We start from the raw sequence: 23,757 nt of genomic DNA, 5'->3' as shown, positions 1-23,757 counted from the left end.
GATCCAGGCCCCCTATTCCGATCCCGACCCCCGATCCCGATCCTGGCGTCGATCCCGGCCCGTTATGACGCGAAGCAGCAGCACATAACGTTCTGTGTTAAATTATCCGGAAGTCAAAAAATTAAAAAAAAGGTAAAAAAAGTCAAAAATTCCGCTGAAAAACATCTCAAGGGAACAATCTCGCCTGTTTGGTTTTTTGGGGGGATTTTTTGGGTGGGGGGTGTTTTTTTGGAGGGTTTTGGTTTTTTGGAGGTTTTTGTTTGTTTGTTTGAGGTTTTTTATTGTTTGGGGGGGGTTGGTTTATTTTTGTTTTTTGGTTTTTTTTTTCTTTTTAAAGCCTCCAACGTTTTCTTGCAGGACAAAGCAAAAAGAAAACGACAAAACAAATAATAAAACAATACAACCCCAAAACCAAACAAGTCAAAAGTATCCCTGAAAAATAACTGAAAGGGGCAGTCTTGCCTCTTTGGGGGGTTTTTTGGAGGGTTTTGGGGATTTTTTATTCTCAGCATCAGGTATTTCTGCTGAAATGGCAACACTTCCAGCTACGACCACAGTTGTTCAAAAACACCTGTGGAGCCGCACAGACAGAACTGCTGTGACATCAACGCGGTGTCATCACATCAGGGTAATATCTGCACTTTGTGGGTGACAGGTACAACGTGAGGGACACCCAATATGGCAAAACTCGCATTGAAACTCTCCTGACACCCCTCGGAGTGGGTTCCTCTGCTCACAGGTGTGTCACATCCTGCATGACCCAGTTCTGCCACTGCACCCCAGGTTGTTGCCGCTGCACATGTGAAGGTCCAGGGGACAGGACAGGACAGTTTAATTCAGAAGTGAGTGATTAATGTAGTAAAACTGACGGAGAGTAGGTTTAGATGAGATACAGGGAAGAAATTGTTTCCTGCGGAGGTGGTGAGGCCCTGGCACAGGTTGCCCAGAGAAGCTGTGGCTGCCCCTGGATCCCTGGAAGTGTCCAAGGCCAGGTTGGACGGGGCTTGGAGCAACCTGGGCTAGTGGAAGGTGTCCCTGCCCATGGTGAGTGGGACAGGGTGAGCTTTAAGGTCCGTTCCAACCCAAACCATTTTGGGAGTCTATGAAAAACCACCTCCTCTCATTTACCTCTGTGACTTCACCTGCCACGTGACATCTTGCCACAGGTTAATTCCCTTCCAGTGAATCTGTGACAACTTCTCCCAACTTTGCAGCTGCTGTGCTGAGCTGAAGCTGATCCCAGGACTTGGTCCAGCACTGCCCTGTAGATGATCTCACACCACCTCTGTTGGCTGTAGCATCTTCCACATACCTGAGCCTGCACACCTGGAGGGAGGTGCTGATTTATTGACTCCAAGTAGGAACACAACCCCCTGATCCTCCTCACTTCAGCACGGCTAAGAAGGCATCAGCCTTTCCGCGATGTTTTCCCATCACTCTCTGTCTAGGAGATGCTTTTTTTCCCAAGGGGGTTGTGCCAAAGGGCCTCTGGCTGGGCTTACACCTGATTTCTTTGGGGAAAGTGCCATCCTGTGGCTGCCTGTGAAGTCCTTGCTGCTTCATGCCTGGAAACCAGTGCCAGGCAAAGCCACCTCAGGCAGTGACAGTCCCAGTGGCACAGATGTGCTGATCCAGGCCAGTTGCCAGCCCCTCTCTTGTTATTTTACACGATTGCAAGGTCTGGCGTAATCTCAGGCTTTGGAGTTGAAGATAACATTACAATAAACAAACCAAAACTACTCATGACCCCACTGTATGGAGAGTTTCAGAGGCTTTCATTTCAAAGCAGAACTGCAGCTGAAAGGTCCCTTGATATGTCCTTGGGCAGGAGTGGCCTGTCTTAAGCCTCTAATGCAAGAGAATAACAGAAATTTATGGTATGCTGGCCTAAATACTCAAAGTTGGACAACTAGAGAGGTTTTTGTCTTCCCAGCTCAAGGCAATTTAAGTCCTGAGCATTAGTGGAAATCACAGAATCATGGAATGCTTTGGGTTGGAAGGGACCTTAAATATCATCTAGTTCCAACCCCCCTACCATGGGTAGGGTACCTTCCACAACCAAGTACATTTTTAGGCATTTATCAACAAAAATGGGGAAATAGAAACTCTGACCTTTATTTTATATTTAAGAGGAATTAAGTTTTAAGCTGATTTCCAGCCAGGTCTTGGTGCTGTGGGGCTGTTCCTCCCCAGGGCAGTACTTGGTGTTTCCCCTTGCTGAATTCCCCCAGGTCTCTCTCAGCCCTTGTCTCCATCCTGTCCGGGTCCCTCTGGATGACAGCACCTCTCTGGGATAGCAGCCACTCCTCCTGGGTGGCTCCTTATCAGCCAGGGCATTAATTAATGAAGATATTAAACAAAATCAGGTCCAATATCAACCCCTGGTCTACACCACTAGTCACTGGCCTCCAACTAGACTTCGTGCCACTGATCCCACCCCCGGGCTCAGCTGCTCAGCCAGTTTTCAGTCCACACACCTTCATCTTAGACACTCTAATTAATCCACATGAACTCTAATAAGATATTTTATTATTATTTGCACACAGCTGTGTTAGTGTCAAACAGTCTGTTGTAACAGCAGGTGTAGCAAGTTAAATCCAGGACAGAGCTCGGTCCCTTTGCTGCCTTGAGAAATAGCTGGATATACCAATCATATTTCTTAGGAAAACTTACACTGGGGATGTCTTTTACTTTTAGAAAGCACAAGGGTCTTGACATGGCAGACTCAGCTGGACACCAAAATCCTCAGGCAGTGGTTATTAGTTGGACTAAGGGATTATACCCACACATTATACCCAAGTTCAGGAATGGGTGTTTTCCCCTCCCCAGTAAAAGAATCCACAGGTAGGCCTTTAACCTTCCTTAACCAGGCTTTCTGCCTTGCTCTTTCCTGCTCTTCTGTGGGCTCTGTCTGCTGTGCCTGGCACTGAGCTGCAGCTGCTGCCTCATACTCCTGCTTTGCTGTCAGAAGCCTGAACCCACCGTCCCTCCGGAAAGGGTCTGGCTTATGTGAACGAGAGGGCTTTATTCTCCTGGAAACTTCATTTTTCCTTTGTGTTGGTTTGATCAACTCAGAAGAAGCTGTACAGAGATCAATGAACTGAACCCTGTCTCTGGGGAGAGGAACAGCTTTACCATGGCCCCCGGGAACTTTGTTTTCTCCCAGCAAAGCCTTGGGACGTACAACACAGGGAGCAGGGATGGAGGATTTCACACTGGGGCCGTACAAGGAATTTTTCAGCTTGAGCCGCAGCATTTTGGTTTCAAAGGGTGTAGAAATTGTTTTCATAGTCAGAGAATCACTGTGCAGTCTCGCTCGTTGGAGCTGCTCTGTCTGATCCTTTTTGTGTTGCAGAGGGGTTTTGGACATTGGTACCTTTCCAGGGCCTTGTTGCTGATGTTCCCGTGGACGTTTCCATGATTCCCTGGCTTTGGCAGAGTGCTCAGTAGTGGAGCTGACTAGGGCTGACTTGGAGGTGTTCTGCAGTGTGCTGATTGTTAGGAGGAGCTTTGAAGGGGACATTGGATGACTTGTGCTTCTCCTCTTTACAGGCTGCCAAGTGTCTTCTGCCTCGTCAGGCTGTGCAGGTGCAGGGAGAGAAGGGCCATGTTCAGGTTCACCATCTGTATCCAAAAATAAAGCAATACATTTGGAGTTGGGGATAGTTTTTGTGGTAGTTGTTGGCAGGGCAGCACTTGAGTGAGACCAGGGATGGGGACTGGATTGACACACGTGGACAGGCCAGGTTTATCTGCAGAACAGGCAGCATAGGAAGCTGCAAACCAATGGTGCCATTGCTGTTTGCTCATCCTTGGCCTCCCTGTCACGCTGCCAAAGGAGAGAATTTTGCCTTGGATAGCTGTGAAGTGTCCCTTGCCATGAACTAGAGCCAGATTCTGTAACAAGCATTGTGTTTGTGTGTGGATGGTTTGATGTCCACCTTGTTTGAAACCATGGTTTCTAAAAGCTGTGAGGTTCCCCACCACCTCTCCCCATGCACCCCCTTCTTGTCCTACAGTCTGTGCTTTGGGAAAAGGCTTCAAGACAAGTCAGTTGCTGGTAGAAATCTCTGATTAACCAGCATTTGGGAATCACTGGGAACCATCACAACTCAGAGCTGCTCTTGGGAATCACGAGACTTTTCATAGCCCGGTTCTGCTGCTCAGGGGGTGAGGGAGTGACCTGTGCTGTGTGACACATGCCAGGATGGACTGTGTGATGATGTCCTTGGCTAAGAACTAACTGTGGACAATGACACAGATGTCTTTGTCACAGAGATTCATTTATCATTTGGCTTTGCAATGTCACACTCTTCACGTAGCATTTCTTCACAATACAAGTCTGTTCCTCCAGACCGGTTACCTGAAACTTCTGCCCTCTAGAAGTGTATTTCAGAAAACATTTACAGTGCAGCAAGGCAGAATACAGCAAAAAACTAATGAAAATCCTGCTAGTTTCTCTAAATTAACAGAATTTAGAGGTGTTTCATCCGCACATAGTGTGACCCTGTGTTACCAACTCCAGGAGTCTGGGGCTAGAGCCTTTCAGTTGGTACAGCTCTTCTGAAGGAAGATGTCAGAGTATGTCTGAAAGTTTAAGATCCCAACAGATTCTGAATAAAACACCTGAGCAAAACCAAAGGAGACAAATGCCACATGGCCACAGGCACTATTGTGATCTCAGTTCTGTCTCATTTTCAAGTTTCAGGTTGCCATGTCTTTGCTGGCTGACACAATTTATATATTATTTTAAACAATTTTGAGTTGCTGCTATTGATTAAATACCAACTGCCTGAATAAATTTGGTGCTGAATTCTCCTACACCTGATAAAAGAAACAAAAAATAGGAGACCATAAAAACCTGGATAGCAGAGCCCTACAGCTTGAGCTGAGCACTTGTCCTGTGTGTTTGATTGATCTGAAGCAGCTCCTGTAGCCACCCCAGGCTCTGCAGGATCAGTTTTACCACTGCAGACCTGTCACCCAGAATGGGCCTGGCTTCTAGAGATCCTTTATCTTTAGATTAATCCATTCATTTATCTTAGTGCACTTCTTTGAGGAATTACTGTCCTACCTGGCTGCTGGGAAGCTGCTGATTTCTTCAGTTCACGGGGGGGAGCTGGCAAAGAGAAGAATAAGCCATCTCTAAACATTACTGCTGTTAAACTTTTCTTTATTACATAAAATCTCCACAGCTGATAAGATTTCAGGTCTTTGTTACTGTTTTGCTCTTATCACAGCTTCTAAATGTATAAGTATTAGAAACAATCCAAGGATACTTGATTACTAGAAAACCTTACAGAGTTCATATGTTTATTTTAAAACATACTATCTATACACAACCCATACTTTTTTGCCACTAAAGTTAAAATATAGTGCAATCCCTGTTTGTTTCCTGTTTCTACAGCTGTGGATCATAGAATCATAGAATCAAAGAACCACAGAATATGCTGAGTTGGAGGGACCCACAGGGATCATCCAGTCCAAACCCTGGCCCTGCACAGACACCCCAACAATCCCACCCTGTCCCTGAGAGCATTGTCCAAACCCTCCTGGAGCTCTGGCAGCCTTGGGGCTGTGCCCACTGCCCTGGGGAGCCTGGGCAGTGCCCAACCAGCCTCTGGGGGAAGAACCTTTTCCTGAGATCCAACCTGAGCCTGCCCTGACACAGCTCCAGCTTTTCCCTCAGGTCCTGTCTTTTCCATGTAGAGCTGCATCCAGGAGGTTGGCATCTGATGGCATCTTAAAAACATAAATGCTTTCTTAGCCCATCAGATTATTTGCAATATCCAGTTTGGTTGTGGAGCTGGAAGATTTGTGGTACACTCTGCATTTAATAACTCTGATTTAAAAAAAAAATGACATCACTATGTTACAATTTAAAAGGTGTCTGTTTATATGCAGCTGCATTTCCCAGTGATGGCAGATCCTGAATGTAGGTGTTCTATAACTTTCTAGAGTATTTTTAATGAATAATTCAAGCCCTGAATCAGCAGTGTGTTTCCATGCCCACCAGCTGTAAGAATATGAATACTACTACTGATTTCTCTATTACTCAGTTGGAAAATGACAGTGCCTGCCTTGAAAAATCTGTTGTATTTACACTAAACCCTTCTAAAAAGGCATAAAGGTTTTACAGGAGCCTAAAAATGACAGAACCATTGAAATGCAGCAGCACATCTACCAGACTGCTCTTGCAAACAGCAGAGAGTCTGTGTATTGACTGGGATGAAGGTACTGGGGACTTGGAGTCATTTCTAACTCATTTTAGAAAAGCCAGAGGTTGAATGCAATACATTTAGATGTTCCACGGCCTTTTGGTGACTGGCTCCTCATTCTCTGCTGCCGAGTTGGGGATCTGTTCGACTTCCCCTTGGGCTGCTTCTCCTTCTCCTTCTCCTTCACCTCCCTGTCGGCAGGTAAGGAATAGTCCCATGTGACATCCTGGAACTGGAACACCAACACTCTGGCTGGGGAGTTGATCACCATCCTGGAGAAGGGAAGGAAGAGCCATTAAAAGCACAAGTACCATGGACACATCAGTTCCTGCTTAAGGGACCCGTTTATTTCTGTGCAATACAGAACCCCAGATCTGAGATAACCATCCCTTGGTGAAGGAAGCAGCACAATTAACCCCATCAATCAGACACTGCACATTTTAACTTGTACTCTGTATGAACTCTCTGGGGCTCTTTTCGTTCAGCTCTGTGGCGAAATTAGTTTTAAAATAATTAGGATGAAAATTGCCAACAGTGGGCTGAGCTATATCACTGCAGTGCTAAAAGAAACTGGAAATATCACATTATTAGTGATGCCAAAGCATAGATTGGAGAGGTGTGATGGGTCTGGTTGGGATGGAATTAGTTTTCTTCACAGCTGCCCATTTATTTCTGTGTTTTAGAGTTGTGGCCAAACCAGCATTGAAAACACAGCAGTGTTTTTAGCCATTGCTTCCACTAAAGCTGGGAACTACCTTTCATTAATGGTGCAGGAACCTGGAAGGATTTTCCATTAATGGCTTTTATAAAGAGGCTGTAGGACAGGGAGAGCCTTTGTCAGGCCTTGGCCTGGTTCTCCAACCTCTTAAAAAAACTGGGTTCTGAATTCAGCTTTACAGTTGGGTCTGTATCTTAGGTTGTATAGAAGCAGGAAATTGTACATTGCTGGATGAACAATTTATATCTCTTTTTAGCCATTGTGAACAAAAACAGACTATTGAAGCAGTCAATAAGTAATAGAGCCCTTTAAAAGTTATTTGTGAGAAGGAAAAATACACAATGCCTTAAATTAGAGTGTAATCTACCTAATTTGGTTCAGAGACCAATGGCAGCTGTTGTCACCAACCTGTTTTCTGCCACATGGAGAGAAGACACGGGGTCCCCGCTGCTGTTGACCACCAACACGTTCAGGACGGTTCCAGTCAAGAAGTTAAAGACACGGATCTTTCCATCAGCACAGCCACTGATGACTCTGAGGTAGAGGAACTCCAGAGACAGAACTGCCCTGAAACACAGCAGGTAAGTGTTGGCACATTCCTCATGTTTTCACAAGGAGACACGGGCAACTCTCATTTTGTCCTGGAGGAGATGCAAAGCTCTGGCTCCATCAACAGGCTGAACTGAGGAGCTCATCAACATACTCAAAAGCTCTAACAGAGAAGTCCTTCAGAATCACTCCAGGTCCAAATCAACCAGCCCACTGCATCCTTCTACTGGAAGGTGTCCCTGCCCAGGGCAGGGTGTTGGAAGGAGATGAGCTTTGAGGTCCCTTCCAACCCAAACCACTCTGTGATTCTATGATTCTGTGCTCCCCATAGCAACCAGCCTGGTTCTGGCCATCTGCTGCATTTTAAATTTCAATTTTAAAGTCAATGAAAACAGTATGATTCTACAGTTTTCACAGTTCTATATACAATTAGAGTATCAGAAAATGGCAGAACATACAAATGGTCTGGTTCAACATGAAACTGGGCCACCTCCAACACAGAGTCTGACCAGGCAGTGTGATACCCTCTGGCACATAGGTTGGGATCCTTGGAATACTGGACCATGCACCCTCAGTCTTTAGTCATCCCTATTTGAGAACAAGTAGTTGTGGATTTGCATTTCAGGCTGTTGCAGGTCTCAACTGAGGAATGCTGGTTGTGATCACGTGGTGCCTGGCACAGCGTTTAGGATGAAAATTGTTGAAAGTGAGGATATTTCAAATGCTAAGACTGACAGTTGAGGCATTTTCTTTTCCTATAAGGGATGCATTTTCTTTACAGGTTTGGTACACTATTGAATACAACTTGAAACACATCTGATTCCTACTTAGGATGGAAGAAAGCCATCAGGCATTTCCTAAGGTTTCCCAACATGCTCCATCCCAGGACAAATCCATCGCTGCCTCCTGTGAGGAGGTGCCACTGATCAAAGGACAAACAGCTCACTGGGCCTTGGTGCTTCTCTAATGTCTGCAAAGTAAAAGAAATAGGTGCAACACTGTCAGCAGAGCTGCTGAGGTATCTGATGGCATTCAGGACACCAGCCCTATAATGTATTGTTTTATTGGGTGTCACTGTAGCAATGCACCCTATGGATAACTGTGTTAGTCTTATGGTCACTTAAAAGAAATATTCTGAGCTTGTTGATGCTGATGAGCCACTAGCATGGAATTAACATCTATTTTGCATCTTTATTATGTGTGATAAATAGATGTTACTGCACCAAGACCTTTGTGATCCCAGGAACAATATCTCAGATATCCCATCTCCAGCTGAGTTCAGTTGGGAATAGCCAGGCTGGAGATGGGATATCTGAGATATCTGAGATATCTCTCAACTTGCAACTCTCTTCCCCACAGGTAAAGAGCTTCACTCCTTTCACAGATATGGACTAATACTAATGGCCATAATGCCAGGGAGGGGGTGGAGTCACCATCCCTGGAGGTGTTTAAGCAGAGCCTGGATGTGGCATCAGTGCCATGGTCTGGGTGACAAGGTGGGGTTGGGTCAAAGGTTGGAGTTGATAATCTCAGAGGTCTTTTCCAACCTCATTGATTCTGTGATTCTCTAATTCTGGATGCCTGATAAGGTAATTTATGGGCTCTGGCCTCAAGCCTTACAGTGCTGAGCAGTTACTCAGCTGCTTCAGCTTTATAAACTGGTTCTGAGAGCAGATTTCACATTTTGGGCCTCCAAATTTCTATATCTCCACATTTTAATACCTCCAGCCACAAGTCAGTCAAGCCCTCCCACCCTGTTCCCAGGTTCTGAATGTTTGTACCAGAGCAGAGATGAACATATCTAGAGAGAATGAATAATGATGGGTGTGAAGAAAGGCAAATCAAACCCTGCCTTAAAATCAAGCTGTTTGCAAGTCAGTTCTTAAATTATTTGTGATCTCTTTTATTGGTTTAGACTTTTTTTGGGATTGTTTTGGGGGATTATTTTCTTTTTTTAGAAAATCTCTGGCAAAAGCAAAAAAACACCTATGATAAACCAGCACAGATTTTTGATAATTTAGCACAAAAACATCCACCTAAGAAGAAGCTCACCTTGATCAGAGCACCTGTGTCAGCACACCAGACCTTCACCAGCCCTTGCTCACACCCACTGACCACGTGGGTCCCGTCCATTTTCACTGCCCAGACAGCACTGTTGTGCATCAGAGTGTTGAGACATTTCCCACTCTTCAGGCTCCACACTGTTAGGGGCAAAGTAGAGAAATATTAAAAATACATCTGCCCAAAAGATGAGTTTTGCTGAGTACAATCTGAATTCCAAAAACCATTGGAATTATAGTCACACCTTGTCCCTGCAGCTCTGTGTGGAGCCAAGTGTTGACTTAAAAAAGATAATTTCATGGCAAAAGAATTGAATGTAAAGTGCAGAAAACAGCACATCTTTTCCATCCTTACTCTACAAGGAAACCTCTGGCAAAGCTGAAAGTTGATAGCACTTGCCCAGGAGTTGAGCTGGCATTATAGCCACAAAGGCATTAATAGTGAATAAAAGCAGAAATGATGGGAATTAGTCAAAGAGACAGCTAGAGACTGTGTGTCTCAGCTTTGGTTCTTCTGGAAGGAAAGATATGGGACACAAGGATTCACCCTCTGACTGACACACTTCCTTCCATGCTCACACTCATCACAGCTCCATGTACTCTGCCCATTATCCTCCACTGTTGGCCTTTGGCTGAAAGCTCCTGGTCTTGGCTCTCACCTTTCACCATCCCATCTCCAGCTCCTGACACAAACTGCTCTTCATGCAAATCCAAGCAGGTGATTGTCCCATAGTGACCATTAAAGGTTTTCAGACAGGCACCACTGTGTATATTCCAGCATCTACAAAGCAGCAACCAAAGGGGGAAGACAATGATCAATTTAACTGATGACTTATTCATCTTATTCATTAATAAGATGCTCAGAGAGGTCATAGATGCCACCTCTAAGATTGCCCAGGGAATTGGTAGATGCTCCATCCCTGGAAGTGTCCAAGGCCAGGTTGGATGGGGTTTAGAGCAACCTGGGCTAGTGGAAGGTGTCCCTGCCCATGGCAGGGGGTGGGACTGGATGGCCTTTAAAAGTCCCTTCCAACCCAAACCATTCCATGATTCTGTGATGATTATCTAATACATAATGTGCCCAACTCTTCTCCCACACACACAAGGTTAAAACCAGGAGGTTTTCCACCAAGGTGTCAGAGAATTTGGAATGCTCAAATCAGGCTTAGTATTACATTTTTACCCCTATACTTCCATTCTCCCTAGATTTGCCAAGGGGCTGGTATCCCATGGGACAGCCCCAGCTCACCTGATGCTGAGGTCAAAGTCTGCAGTGAGCAGGAGCCCTTTCTCCTCACTGAGGTGGAGAGCTCTGGTGCTCCCAGCGTGGCCATAGAGCAGAGCAGGCACCTCCTGCCCTCCTGGCACCCCGAGCAGCCTCACTCTTTGGTTGGCAGAGGCCACAGCCACCAAGCTCCCACCACTGTAATGGATCATTCTTCTTTTGTCTGACCTGGGTAAGAAACAGTGACTGAAGTGAGCTTTAGCCAGCTGCAAGGTACAACAGCTCTGAGGCTGAGACAGGCATTTCTCTGGTGCTCAGCTGAGCAACCTGATGGGCAAAAGTGGGTGAATCCTTTGCAGGGCACCACAACCACGGTCCTAGCTCTGCACACCCAGCTTTGTATCAGGAGGGTGGGCTTAAAGAGGGGAGAGGGCTCCTCCCAGCCCCATAGCTTTGTGATACACCATGGATTGCTAACCCAGCTGCCTTTAAAAATAGCTTCTCTTGGTATCTTTATTAAAATAATGGATTTGACGTGGAGATTCCTTAACACTGATGCTGAGAGACCCTTCCCCAGCCATGCCTTCTCACAGAAAGATCACAGGGAGTGGGACAGGGTTTGTAGAGCTGCTATTTGGCCCCACAGCCAGGCAGTCTACTCACTGGGCCATGAGGACACAGGTATTGTAGGAGCCACAGAAGACATTTCTCTCTTCCAGCTGGATGTTGTCGGTTTTCAGGTTACGATAGGCTGCCTGCAGACCGACTTCCTCTGTCTGATGGAAAGAAAAATAGGGAAAAGTAACTGAGGGAGGGAGAAACGCAGCATTATTCCATAGAATTAAACATACTGGTCCCCACTACAGTGATGATGCCCAACAGAGGCACAAAGGGTTGCTGAGGAACACCCAGAGTGCAGGAAGTCCTTGGTTAGTCAAGGGTTGTTCCCATGCCATGTTCCGTGGCAAAACTTGAAGCCCTGAGAGTTGCACCCTCTATTTTGTGGGAAGAAGGCCCAGGCTTGGCAGCACCCCTGGCCTCAGGGCTTTGTGTGCAACTGGGGATGCATGAGGATGAGGCTGGAATTTGGGAATGGAGCACCTTCCCATGAGAGAAGGTGCTGAGCAAGCCCCTCATGATGGGGCAAGCCAGAAGCAGGAGTGGGAGAAGAGTAAAGCAACTCCAAATTCACTGTCCTGTCTTCCAAGACATGTCCTTCTTCCCCCCCAAATACTCAAATGCAGGATCCATGGAAGGCAAACAGCTTCCGAAATACCTTTGATGATCTGCGTCTCTTCAGGTTGTTGCCTTTCTCTTCGGTGACATCACCCTCTTTATTTAACTGTGGAATTTGCACACTGACTCTTTTAGCATAGTTTGGAATGGTTTTTCTGGGACACGACTCCTGGAATAAACCAGTTGAGGCAACAATAACTGCAGAGTCCGTGCACACAAGGGAAGCTGCTCATGTGCTGATGCTTCAGGATGTCCATGGGATGCTGAAGTCACATGCAAAGCTGAGCTGCACACGCTGCCTTGTTGTTGTTTGAGACCTGCCTTGCATTTATGACTTTGTCTATCTAAGGTTTAACTTCTTGTGAAAAGTAATTGCTTTTTTCTTTTTCCCCAAACTCTAGTCTTAAACTTTTAATAATCAGCAAGATTTTGAGCGCATCTCATCTTTGGAGGGCACTCAATTGGTTTAGAACCCAAACCCACTGAGATGAGAGGTTCTTAAAACACCTTGGTCAACATTTGAGTTCCATTTTGAGCATGTGAAACCTTCCATGAAGCCTTCTTTGAAGGTTAGCACAGAGCTGAGGTTCTGTGCTTGCTTCACAAATCAAAGCATGCAAAGGCTCCAAAATGTCTTTTGGGGGATGTACCTTTACACCTCTCTCAGTGTACAGCAGGTCCTGCTAACCAGGACAAGCCTTTCCTATGAATTCTGCTTTCCTGTGTCCCAACCACCACCTCACACTCCTCAGAGAGACATTGCATTTCCATTGCTCTGTCTGGAGCAAATAAAACTCATTTCTGAGCTGCCTCCGGGAGCTGTTGTAGCTCTGCCCAATTTCCACTATTCTAAGAAGTCCAGTATTTTCATTGTGACCAAACTCTGCTTTCTTGATGACAAGAATGTTTTGATCCATTTTTGGAGTCACAGGCTCTCTAAAGGTCAGTAAAAGCTGTTCTCTGGTGCTTGCTTGAGCCAGTGTGAACAGGTAACCTGGTTTTGCTCTGCAGATGGAGACTGGTAGAGTTGGGAGGCAGCCTCTAGTACAAGTGCCTCCATGTAAAGTCTTAGGCAGCAGTAAAACACCTTCTTTTTAAAGTGCAGGAGCCCAGGTTCCATACCTTCAGCTGCAGGAAATCCTGCTGTACTGTGGCTCGACACTCGTGTTCCTCTTTGACTGCTCCGGCCAGAAAAGCCCAGTGACTGTTCACATCAGAGCACACACTGAGGGATTTTTCATCCAAAAACCCTGAGAAATTAAAGGGACAGATTGGCTAACCCCTGTCCACACTGGAGACCATTCCTTACCCTCGAGGGAAACCACCCTGGGAAAATCAGAGCAGCTTTACCCAGGATGTAGAGGGACAGCTGCAGGGGCAGGCAGCGGGTGAAGTCCTGGCACTGGCTGACTTCAGAGCGTGACTGGAGACATGCAGGAGCCATGGTGACATGGTGAGCAGCTAAAAACACGGGTGAGTTGTCCTCTGCATCAGGACCCTCCTGAACTGGGTGTTTTGGGCTGGGAGCACGTTGCTGGTGGTGGATCACCTGGCAGACAGGGGAATTCACAGTCCTGTAAGTGTCTGGGTTTTGGTGGCCCTTCACAGCACTGTTGTTAGTGAAGCCCTGCAGGAGTTGGTTGGTGTTAGTCTGACTCTTCTGCTCGTTACTTTGGTGCTGTATTAACCAAAGGAAAATGCTGAGAACACTCCAGGTGTGGCAGGACAGCTCACACCAGGGGGGTCTGAGGGGCAGCATGACAACTCTTCCCCCTCACCCCTGCCCTGGAGAGCGCTGAGGGCTCTCCACAGCTGGAAACATCAGGGGATCAGAGGGGCCACAGGAGACCCCACTCCCACCTTATTGGGGATGAAGTGCAGCAGTTTTATCTTTACTATCACAAGGCACTTTGCTTCCTCCCCATCTCCCTATAGCATGAGAGGGTGACTGTCCCAGACTAAAACCCACCTCCTGCCAAGGACATAGCACTGCTTTACTGAAAAGAGTGGAAAACCTTCTCTTCCTTTGGCCATAAGATTTTCTTCAGTAAAAATACGACTAGAGCTACGACACTGCTGAAGGAAAGAAAGGGGGACTAATGTCTCTGTTGTCCCCAGGACAACGGAAGGTCAAACACAGCGAATGCCCCTCTCACGTTCGTAGTTCCTGCTGCTGCCCGCGGACACCTCAAGCATCTCTGCCCCACTCCAACACCCCTCAGAAGGTCCGCGGTCACCCTGCAGCCGAGCACACGGCCGGGTCAGCTCCAATTCGACGCAGCCCCCCGCGAGTCTCAGCTGCAGGCACCAGGAGGGGTTCGGAGCTCGGGGGGACCCGGCACAGCCCCGTCCTTCTGCCGGTCCGGAGGGGACCCCCGCGGCACCGAACCGCCCTCTGGCCCCCGTGGTCGCCTCGGAGCCCCGTCTCGGTGCCGCTCACCTGCCCGGGGTCCCCTCCCGTCACCGCCGCGTCGGGACAGCCCGGCGACAGTTACCGTAAATATCCAACCGCCGGCCGTATTGCTGCTAAGAGCCGCGCAGCTCGCGGGCAGAACCCGCTGATCAGGCGGGGGACGGGAGATGTCGGCGTGACGGGGTATTTTGGGGTGACGGGGGATGCCAGGGAATGTCGAGGTGCCGGGGAATGCTGGGGTGACGGCAGCCTCTCGGGATGGGTTCCGGCAGGCAAGGCAGGACAGGGCAACCCGAGACCCTCGCCCCCAGGAAAGAAAGCTCGTAGCCTCGTGGTCTCAGGTGCAGTTGAGGGGCCACCCAGGGGACTTCACGAATAGCAAGACCTTTCTGTCCTGGCGCCTTTTTTCTGGGAGGAATCTTCATCCTTATTCCGTTTTGGGAGGTGGACTTGCAATTTCGGCTCCGGGCTTTTGCAAGTGAAGGACATCCCTGCCCACCCCCCACCTCCCTTCCCCCCCGTGCTGTGACTGTCCCGGCGTGCCGGGAGCTTTGAGAAACCCCTCAGGAGCAATCCGGGGTCACTGAGACACTTTTTGCTTGGTGCTCCCTCGGTGGAAGAAGCTGTCACTGCCCTGGCCAAGCCTTGCCTGTCCCCTCCAGGTCACTGCCTGGTTTGTCACTGCCTTGCCTCCAGTGCAGTGACCCAGGAGGAGATGTTCTAGCAAGCAGAGACCAAGGGAGTGGCACTATGGCTGGCCACGTACCTGCTGGGTGACGATTTCCCATCAAACTCCTTTCTGATGGAAAATAGATCAAAAAATAGGAAACACACATTTTTTTTCGGAAAGATTTTGAGGCTCTACTTGGGGTTTGGAGGAACATCAACTCAAGGTGTCATGGTTGTTCAGGTGTGGAGTTAACTCCTCTCAGGGTTCCTCTGGCCTCTTCAGGGCTCCTCCAATTTGTGTCTTGCTCTGAGCACCAGCACATCTGGCTGCACACGAGAACATCTGGCACAGGCTCAGCCACCACACCTCTGACCAAGAGCACGCACAGCTCTTGGCAGGAAGAGCTGGTCACAAGCCAATTCCCAACAAAAGATGTGATTCTTCCTGCAGAAGAGGGCTGGAGGAGAAGAGGGTGGAGGTTTGGGTCCACACTAGTCCCTGCAGAGGAGGGAGACCCTCAGCAGAGGGAATTAAATGGTGCTGGTGGAGAGGAGCCAGCAGCACTCCCCCAGAGCAGAGCATCTCCCAGTCCGGCTGCAGGATGAGGGGCCAGGATGTGTTTGAGCAGCACTGACAGGAACAGCCAGGGCCTCTGCACCTGCACCCATTTTTGGCCACATAGGAGGGCAGTTTGCAGGTGTCAGGCCAGGAACTTTGGTGCCACCAGCTGGGCTCATCCCAACCAGGCTCTGGGCAATCTCTCCCGTGGCCACAACGCAATTCCTGACACCTCTACTACAGCTCTCTCTCAAATCACCAAAAATGTTACTGGCAATGGACCTCCAAGGCCCAGGATGTCTCTGTTCCAATATTTTGATTTTTCCTGCTGGTGGCCAGAGGGGTTCCTGCCCCACCAGCTCTGTGAACACACTCAGCCAAAGTGATTTGGGGGGGATCCCCAAAGGGATCTGGGGGGGAGAGGGTTGTGGTGGCTGGAGGGGCAACCCACAGCAGGGCCAGGAGCCTGAGGCCAGGAGGTCACCATGACTCACTTGTTTATCCTGTCCCACCCCATCTCGTCCCTGCTCTTCCCATGGATTGCTCTAAATTCTTGGCTTGGGTGCCTGCAAGTGGGGAACTTTGCTCGTGGGGTGACTGGGATTTTGGCAGGGGGGTGAGCAGCCTCTCAGTGACTGACACTGGGCTTTTTTTTCCATGGCAGCCAAACAATACAAAGAAATCACTCAAACGACAGGAAAAGAAACAGCCCTGGGGATTAATTTGAGCTGCAAAGTTTAAATCCAACGGAAAATTCCCACTTCTGTGGGTGAGCTCAGGCAGAGCCTGTGCCCACTGCCTGGGCACCGATGGCATTTCAGTGCAACACTCGTTGCCACGACAGGTTTTTTGAAAGGTGAATGTTTCTAATTAAACAAAAAAAAGAGTTATTATATTTTATTATATTTATACTTCTATATATTTGTATATTAAGTTATGTTTTCTATGACATTATGAAATATTCTATATAAAATAGATTCACATATATCTGCGTTTATGTGTTTTGCATTTGATATCATTATTACTTTTATTAATATATAATATTTATAAAAAACATTTATTAATATATAAGTATATTTTATTTGTTTATATTTTATTGATGGAATAGAGGAAACAAACAAATCATCCTGGAATTTGTGAGTCCAGGCCACCAGACAGGAAGTTTAACAAGAGACAACTCCCAGGGATGATGAATTTGTCTTGAACTGCTTCATGGAACTTTGCTTTGAGTTTCTCTTCATAATACATAAAACTAGTTGAACCAAAAGACCCAAAACATAGTGTTGGTGTAGTGTCTCTTCTCAAGTGTGCAGGGAAGACAAGGGGAAGGTAGAAGTTGTCAAATAAACTTTGATCAGCCAATGCACTTTGCCTGGGGACAGGTCAGGAGGGAAAAGCCCAGCTGGGCTTTGGTGCAGCCACCTCAGCACTTGGTGGGGCTGGGACCTAAAGTGGGTCCAAACCACTTCTTATGGACCCAAACCCAGTGGCACTTTGTCCTTCTTTCTGCTCATTTTCTTCTTAGGGCTTTTGGAGGGCAGGGGTCTGTAGAGAAGCAGAGCGCTGCAAGGCTTTGGGATCCTTTCAGGAGCAGCTGGTGAGACCTTTCTGCCCCAAAAATTAAAATAGCAGGGCAGGGTCTGCTACAAACCCACATGGAAAGACCCAGGTGACTTGAACAACAACAATAACAACAACAAAAAGAGCATTTTGACTCACAAAAAAATAAAAGAATTAATTCAAAGTCATGTTTTGGGAACTAAACTCACACAGAAACAACATGAGAGAAGATGAAGAAGTTGATAAACCACCTGGGTTATTTGATCTGGGGAGATCTGCTGGAGGAAATCATGATGGGTGTTCCTGTCTCTCAGTCAAGTGTCCAAAAACCTTGGCCAGGATCCAGACATGTCCCATGTCACAGAGAGGAGCACGGGGGGCAGAGCCAGGGCATGGCATGGATGGGAAGAGGGTCTGATGGGGGGCTTGTAGTCTCAGAAACACCAAGTTGCCAAGTCTGGAGGCACCTCTGGGAGTCCTCTCCAACCTCCTGCTCCAGTGGGAAGAGGCTGCTCCAGGGCATGTCTAGTTGGGCTTTGAGTATCTCCAAGGATGGAGACTCCACAACCTCTCTGAGCAACCTCTTCCCACATTGGACCACCCTCCCAATAAAATAGTGGTTTCTTTTGTTTAAGGAGAATTTCCTACATTTTGCCCATTGTCTCTTGGCACTTTGGAGAGGAGCCTGACCCTGTCTCCCTTATCCATCTCCATCAAGTGGGTAAGATCTCCCTGAGCCATCTCCTGCCCAGGCTCAACCATCCCAGCTCTCTCAGCCTCTCCTCATCAGAGGGATGCTCCAGGCCCTTAGTCTTCACCGAACTCGCTCCAACATGTCCACATCTCTCTTTTACTGTGGAGCCCAGTGTGGGACACAACACCCCAAGGTGTGTCAGTCAGGATCTGCCCCTTGACCTTCTGGAGATGCTCTGCCTGGTGCAGCTCAGGAGGCTGGTGGTCTCCTGTGCTGTGACAGTGCATTGCTGGCCCATGGTCACTTTGGTGGCCACCAGGACCCCCTGGGCCATCTCTGCCAAGCTGCTCCCAGCGTGTTCTGCTGCTGGGGGCTGTTCCTTCCCAGGGCAGCACTTGGTGTTTCTCCTTGCTGAACTTCCCCAGGTCTCTCTCAGCCCTTGTTTCCAGCCTTTCCAGGTCCCTCAGGGTGGCAGCACCTCTCTGGGGTGGCAGCCACTCCTCCTGGGTCGGTGTCATCTGAGGGTGCACCCTGCCCCCTCAGCCAGGGCATGAATGAAGGTGTCAAACAACATTTCTGGAGACTTCTGGTCCACAGGCTTTTGAGCAGAGCCTTCATGACAGCGCCAGTGGGCAGATCTTACACCATGGGAGCTTTCAGCCTGGGCTTTGGGAAACCCACCCAACCTCCCTGCCTTTCTTCTTGCACCTTCCGCATCAAAGCCCATTTTCCAACTGATTCCCAGATCCCACCTTGGGCATGAAGCAAAGCTACGCCCACAGGTTTCCCTGATCCTCTGCTTTGCTTCAGCTCTGCTGGCTTAGACTAAGCTGTTACACTTCCACTAAGGCAATTAATGTTATTCTAATGCCATTTTCCCCTGTCAGCATCCCAAAGCCTCTGAGGTGCTCCGCTCCCCCGGGGGCCTCTTCCATGAGGAATGAAGGATGAGTAAACATGGCTGCAAAGCATTTCAGTCTCTCCCCCTTTCCCCTCTGCCAGCCCAGGGGTGAGGCAGCCCCAGCAGCCTCTCACTGCGTGGCCCAGACCAGCTCATGACTAAGCTGGGAGTATTTTTGGTTGCTCTTAATAATGCAGCAGAACTCGCTGCAGCGGAGCCTGGCCGTAATTATGTCATTTGTCATCACAGTCATCCCCTCTCACTTGCTGCAGCTCCATGGCAGTGTGATGCTAAAGCCCCTGTCACACTCCTGGGGGTCGTTTCTGGGGTTTGCTGTGGGATGCCTCAAGAAAATCCAGTTTTACACCATCAGCCAACCCTGATCTGCCCCGGCGAGTGGGAGAGGCACAGTTTGATTTGTCTCGGCGATAAAGCATGGTTTGTTTGGTCCCAGAGCTTTCTCCTGGTGGGACGTGGGCAAAGCAGTGGCCAGCAAAGCATCATCAGTGCCTGATGAGGAGCCTGAAGCCAGAAGGAGGTCAACAGTGGCCAGCTTGGGTCAACCACGACTATCTTGAGGTCCACCAAGGTTTTAATTTTAATAGAGTGGCAGCAGTGGATGATGTGGACAGTGGTGGCAAAGCAGAGCAGAGCACAATCCCAGCGCTGGGAACAGCCATGGGAAGGGCAATGGTTAATCAGGGGCTGCCAGAGTTCATTTGGATTAGGGAGAAAAAAAGAGAGACAGACATTCTGCCCATTAATCACAGTTTGCACAGAAGGCAAAGGAATGGAGGCTCTGTTTGAAGTGCCTGCAGGATCCATCCCTCTCCAAAGGGATGCACATCAAAGGTGGACATGCCCTGAAGCTCACTTGGCCCTGTGGTGTGGAGACAGCTCAGATATCTGTTAACACTTGGCTGGGTCCTGCTCCACAGGCACAGCCCTGCTGCCACACTGGGAATCAGACAAGCTGGAGGAACCACCTATGGTGGAAATCCATCACCACCACAGGGAATGATCTCCAGCACCACATTTGTGATTGAACTGAAAAATATGATTAAACTTCCTGAAAGCATTTTAATTTCTAATTCTCCCCCTGCTTCCCCACACCACCCATCCCATGTGTGCTGGGTGTGAGGAGTGAGGGGAGGCCATGGTGGATTTACAGCTGCACCAGGCCCTTCCCATACAGCCCCTGCTTGCTTAAGTACACAGCATTCATTCATTTATCCCTCCTGTAATTCCCTGGAGAGCAGGGCTGGCTGCAGCAGGGGGTTCTTCGTCTGTGCTGCTTGTGGTGGGTCTGGATTATGGACAAGGGGTACAATTCCATGCTCTGATTCACTCCAGGAAAAGAGCCTGCTGCTCCCCTTGAGCCCTTGCTCCTACTGGGACCAGGACCCCTCTCCCAGTTCTCCATAAACGTGGCTCAATCTTTAAACAATGTTTGGAGAGGGCAAATCTTGCTCTGTGCTCATGGAAAATGAGCTGAGCTTTACCATGCTCCCATTTTCCCTGTTGGTGAGATGGGCATCCCAGCAGGATGCTGGGGAATTGTTACAAAAATTATCTAAAGGATGTAAAACACATGTCTTAGAACAGCTGCACTGCCCTGAAACCTTCCCATCCTGCTGTTCACCTTCCTGCAGTAATTATGGAGAGAAGAAAAGAATCCCCCCCTTCCCCTCTGCTGCCTTGCAATCACTCCACGTCCTCACCCAGGGCACGCTGCTCCTTTGCTCCATGTGTGTGTATTTACCACGGCCATAAACCCCATCAAAATGTGCTAATTCCAAGAATGGGGAAAAACAGCACTTGCACTTGGCACAACGGAGAGGGAAGATCACACCCTCCCAAGTACCTCTGGGAGAGATGCACCCCGGGATCTGAGCTGGTGACTTGGCACTGATACCATGTCCCTGTGGATGGGACATCTTCCCTGGGGATCCAGAGCTCCTCCGCTGGGGTTTTCCAGCTGGGAGTGAAACACCTTCCTCTGCAGTTCTGCAATAGGTGCCAGGTCCTGGGTTTTGGGCTTGGAGCCCACAGAAGGCAGAGTGGGGCTCCCTGTGCCTTGTGATCCCTCCAACTGACCCTGAGGGCTTTGGGTTGGGGACAAGGGGCTCTGGCCACCTCTGCACCTCCTCCAGCATCAGCCAGGTCCCCTCTCCCAGGGGATTTAACCCCCAGGGTCTCTGTGGTAGGGAGGGAGCTGGACCCTTCACTGGAGTCACCAGCATGGCCCCGAGTGGCATCATCGCTCCTTACCTGTCCAAAAAGGGGCAGCTCCAGTGCCATATGCCACGCGGTGGGACGGGCACCACAGAGCCAGGGGAGCAGATGGCAGGAGGAGCAGAGCTGCCCTTCCCGGGGGCACGGCCACGTGCCAGGCGCTGCAGCCAAATCCAAGCGGGAATGGGGAGGAGAGGGAGGCTGCAGGCGCCCAGGCAGGGCATCACAGCAAGCCCTGCTGCTTGGGAATTTGCTCCTTCTGGGTGCCCAAATGATTATTTACACTTGCACGGGACTAATAAAAGAGGGAGTGGAGAGCCTGGTGCCTCCTGGTGCTTGGGGAATGGTGACATGGAATTGAATGGAATGGAATCCTGCAGAGGATGAGGGCTTGTGCTCCAGCAGCAGCTCAGCCAGGACAGAGCAGGCACTTGGTCACAGGACAGTGGGTGCCAGCCGGGGTTGGACAGGCTCACCCAGGCAGGTGGGTGCCCACCAACCCAGGGACAAGGGATGGGACCCCACTGCGAGCTCCTCCCCTCCCTTTCCTCCTGTTTTCCTGCTGCAGGGATTGCAGGCACCGCTTCCCTCCTGTCCCTCATTATCTCTGCCTCCTGGAACAGAAAACAGGGAAATATGATTAAAGCCCTTTCACAGGGAACTTATCAGCTGCAGAAAGGCCAAGAGCTTCATCACTGCTGGGAGAGCATCCCAGGGTGTCAGCAGCACAGCGGGGGCTGTGGCTCCTGGTACCTCCACACCACGGTGCCCACCAAACCCTGACAAGAGGCAGGATGGGCTGTGACATCTGTCTGTGACGTGTTTGGGGAGCAGGCCGGGTCACGGAGGGAGGGAGGGATGTGGGTCAGGAGGAGCCTGCGCTGCACCTGCGGGTGGGGACGAGGGGCCAGCCTGGCTCACGTCAGGGCTCTGGACTGTCAGACGGTTTTCCACTGAAATGGGCTGCTCTGATGCTAATTTGCTTTGACCCATCTGGGCCAACGCTCTCAGATCTTGGAGCTTCAACGGCACCGAGATGCTGGGGGTGGGCGGCAGGGACAGCTCTGTCACTGTGTGCACGACGAGGGAGGATTAAAGCCACAGGCAAGTCGGGGTGGTCAGACTGACCTTATTGGCACCACTGTTGGTGAAGACAAGAAGATTGAAGCCTGAAGTGGTATTTTGAAGCTGCCTTTGAGGCAGGAGAAGGTGGCCACCGTTACTGTGTCCTACAGGGATTTTCCCAGAGTTGTGTCCAGGAGCGTGACCCTTCCAGCTCCACTGGGAGGTTGGACACCCTCTCACTGTCAGTGCCTCAAAGATCCCATGGTGGGAACCACAGCTCTGAACCATGCAGCTCTTTGTCTCTCTTCAGAGGAGCCAAAATTCCCTGTCTCCACCCTCAGACACCCCATAAAATATCTCCTTTTTCCATCCTGCAGTGACTGTGCAATTAAGAGTGGAAAATGAGGTAGAGGAAGTGCTGAGGCTGCACCAGCTGATTCCAGGGGAGATGCCAGGAGCACCCTGGCTGTAAAATGTTCCTGGATCCTAAGGCAGGTTGTGGGGTGTGATGCACCGACAGCATCACAGGGAGGAAAGGCCCCCCTGGGCACAGCCTCCCGTGGGCACAGTCCCAGGGAAAGACCCCACACTGGGCATGATCAGAGGCTTTGGGTTCCTGCAGCAGAAGCCCAGGTCCCTCACCCCCATTCTGCTGGATGGAGGTGTCCAGGAGCAGCTGAGCAGAGCTGGAGCTCCTGCCAGGGCTGCTCCTGGTGTGTCCCAGCCCAGCCAGGGCGCTCGGCCACCTTCCCCTCCATCACAGCAAGCCCGTGGTTCCCGACCTCAGCCCCCTCAGGCAATGGCTAAATTTAGTGGCAGACGCTTGTAGGAGCTCTGGAGCATCCTCCTCACTGCTGGTTCCAGGGCACCCTAGCTCAGATCACCTTCCCCAGCAGCCCAGACCCCCACCAGGGATGTTCTCCCATCTGTCCTTGCCCTCCCTGGGTGCATCACCCTGGAGCTGGCAGGGAAATGCTACATCAGGGGTTGTTTGGACTGACCAAAATAGCAGCAGCAGCATCCCATCATCTTTTTGGGGGGGATGATCAACAGCCCATGGGAACTGCTGACTACTGGAAAATCTCATTGGTCCTAAAAGAGTCTGTAAAAATCCTGGGAGCACCTTTCTAACCCCATTTTTCAGACAGGAAGACAGGACGAGGGTGGTGGAGTGGAGAGGGAGCAGATGCTTTGCAGGATCCAAGCGTGGGGTTCCTGACCCTGCTTTAGCAGAGAGAAACATGGACATGTGGAAAAGGTCTGGGAGTCAAATCAGAGCTCACAGCCTGGTGCGGGGACCGCCCTGGTGCTCTCCTGCCTGAGCCTGCCTGCTGCCATGGGAGAGAGCAGCCACTCACAGAGCCCTGCCGGGGTGGGACTGTGCCTCTGATCATCCTGAGGGTCGGATCCAGATGCAGGACAGGTAGACTGGGATGAGGAGGATAAAGCTGCCCACAGGGATTGTCACTGGGGCTTTTCCTAAGCAGGTTTCACATCCTCACAGGAATCAGTGCTGCAAATTCTGTTTATTCCACACCAAGAAGCTCCAGAGCAATTAAATCAGTCAAGTGTCCTTCAAACCAGGAGCAATGCCAGCACGGGCAGAGCAGCCCTTTGGAGGCCCAGTGCCCTGGGCAGGTGGGGAGCAGCCCCCC

At 49.6% G+C, this 23,757-nt stretch overlaps 2 protein-coding genes across 9 annotated transcripts in view; one reads left to right on the top strand and one right to left on the bottom strand.

Moving 5' to 3' along the window:
- Positions 1–2,512: 2,512 nt before the first annotated feature.
- CDRT1 (CMT1A duplicated region transcript 1) lies at positions 2,513–14,520 on the bottom strand. 8 transcript variants are annotated; one of them, XM_027691621.1, is made up of 14 exons: positions 14,447–14,464; positions 13,976–14,079; positions 13,357–13,555; positions 13,129–13,256; positions 12,047–12,175; positions 11,434–11,546; positions 10,795–10,998; positions 10,205–10,326; positions 9,538–9,686; positions 8,313–8,455; positions 7,345–7,503; positions 6,297–6,490; positions 5,075–5,119; positions 2,513–3,624 (listed from the first exon to the last, which is right to left on the bottom strand). In XM_027691621.1, the coding sequence occupies exons 3-14, from the start codon at positions 13,448–13,450 to the stop codon at positions 2,777–2,779; spliced, it is 2,328 nt and encodes a 775-aa protein (XP_027547422.1). In that variant the 5' UTR covers positions 13,451–13,555; positions 13,976–14,079; positions 14,447–14,464; the 3' UTR covers positions 2,513–2,776. The 8 variants fall into 8 exon arrangements, with proteins under 8 accessions (XP_027547422.1, XP_027547423.1, XP_027547421.1 ...); XM_027691622.1 differs by lacking the exon at positions 14,447–14,464 and adding an exon at positions 14,163–14,356; XM_027691620.1 differs by lacking the exon at positions 13,976–14,079 and having other exon boundaries at positions 14,447–14,520.
- Positions 14,521–21,043: 6,523 nt separating this feature from the next.
- The window catches only part of ARHGAP44 (Rho GTPase activating protein 44), a 38,154-nt gene continuing 35,440 nt past the window's right edge, over positions 21,044–23,757 (top strand). Inside the window, exon 1 of the mRNA XM_027691827.1 lies at positions 21,044–21,113. Coding sequence (XP_027547628.1) covers positions 21,044–21,113 — 70 coding nt within the window. The remainder of the gene's footprint in view (positions 21,114–23,757) is intronic.

The sequence above is a fragment of the Neopelma chrysocephalum genome, unplaced genomic scaffold, assembly GCF_003984885.1.
Source record: "Neopelma chrysocephalum unplaced genomic scaffold, ASM398488v2 Primary Assembly neopelma1_84, whole genome shotgun sequence".
In the NCBI taxonomy this organism is placed as follows: domain Eukaryota; kingdom Metazoa; phylum Chordata; class Aves; order Passeriformes; family Pipridae; genus Neopelma; species Neopelma chrysocephalum.
Note: the sequence above shows the minus strand (reverse complement) of the source record. Positions and strands in the feature narration are given on the sequence as shown.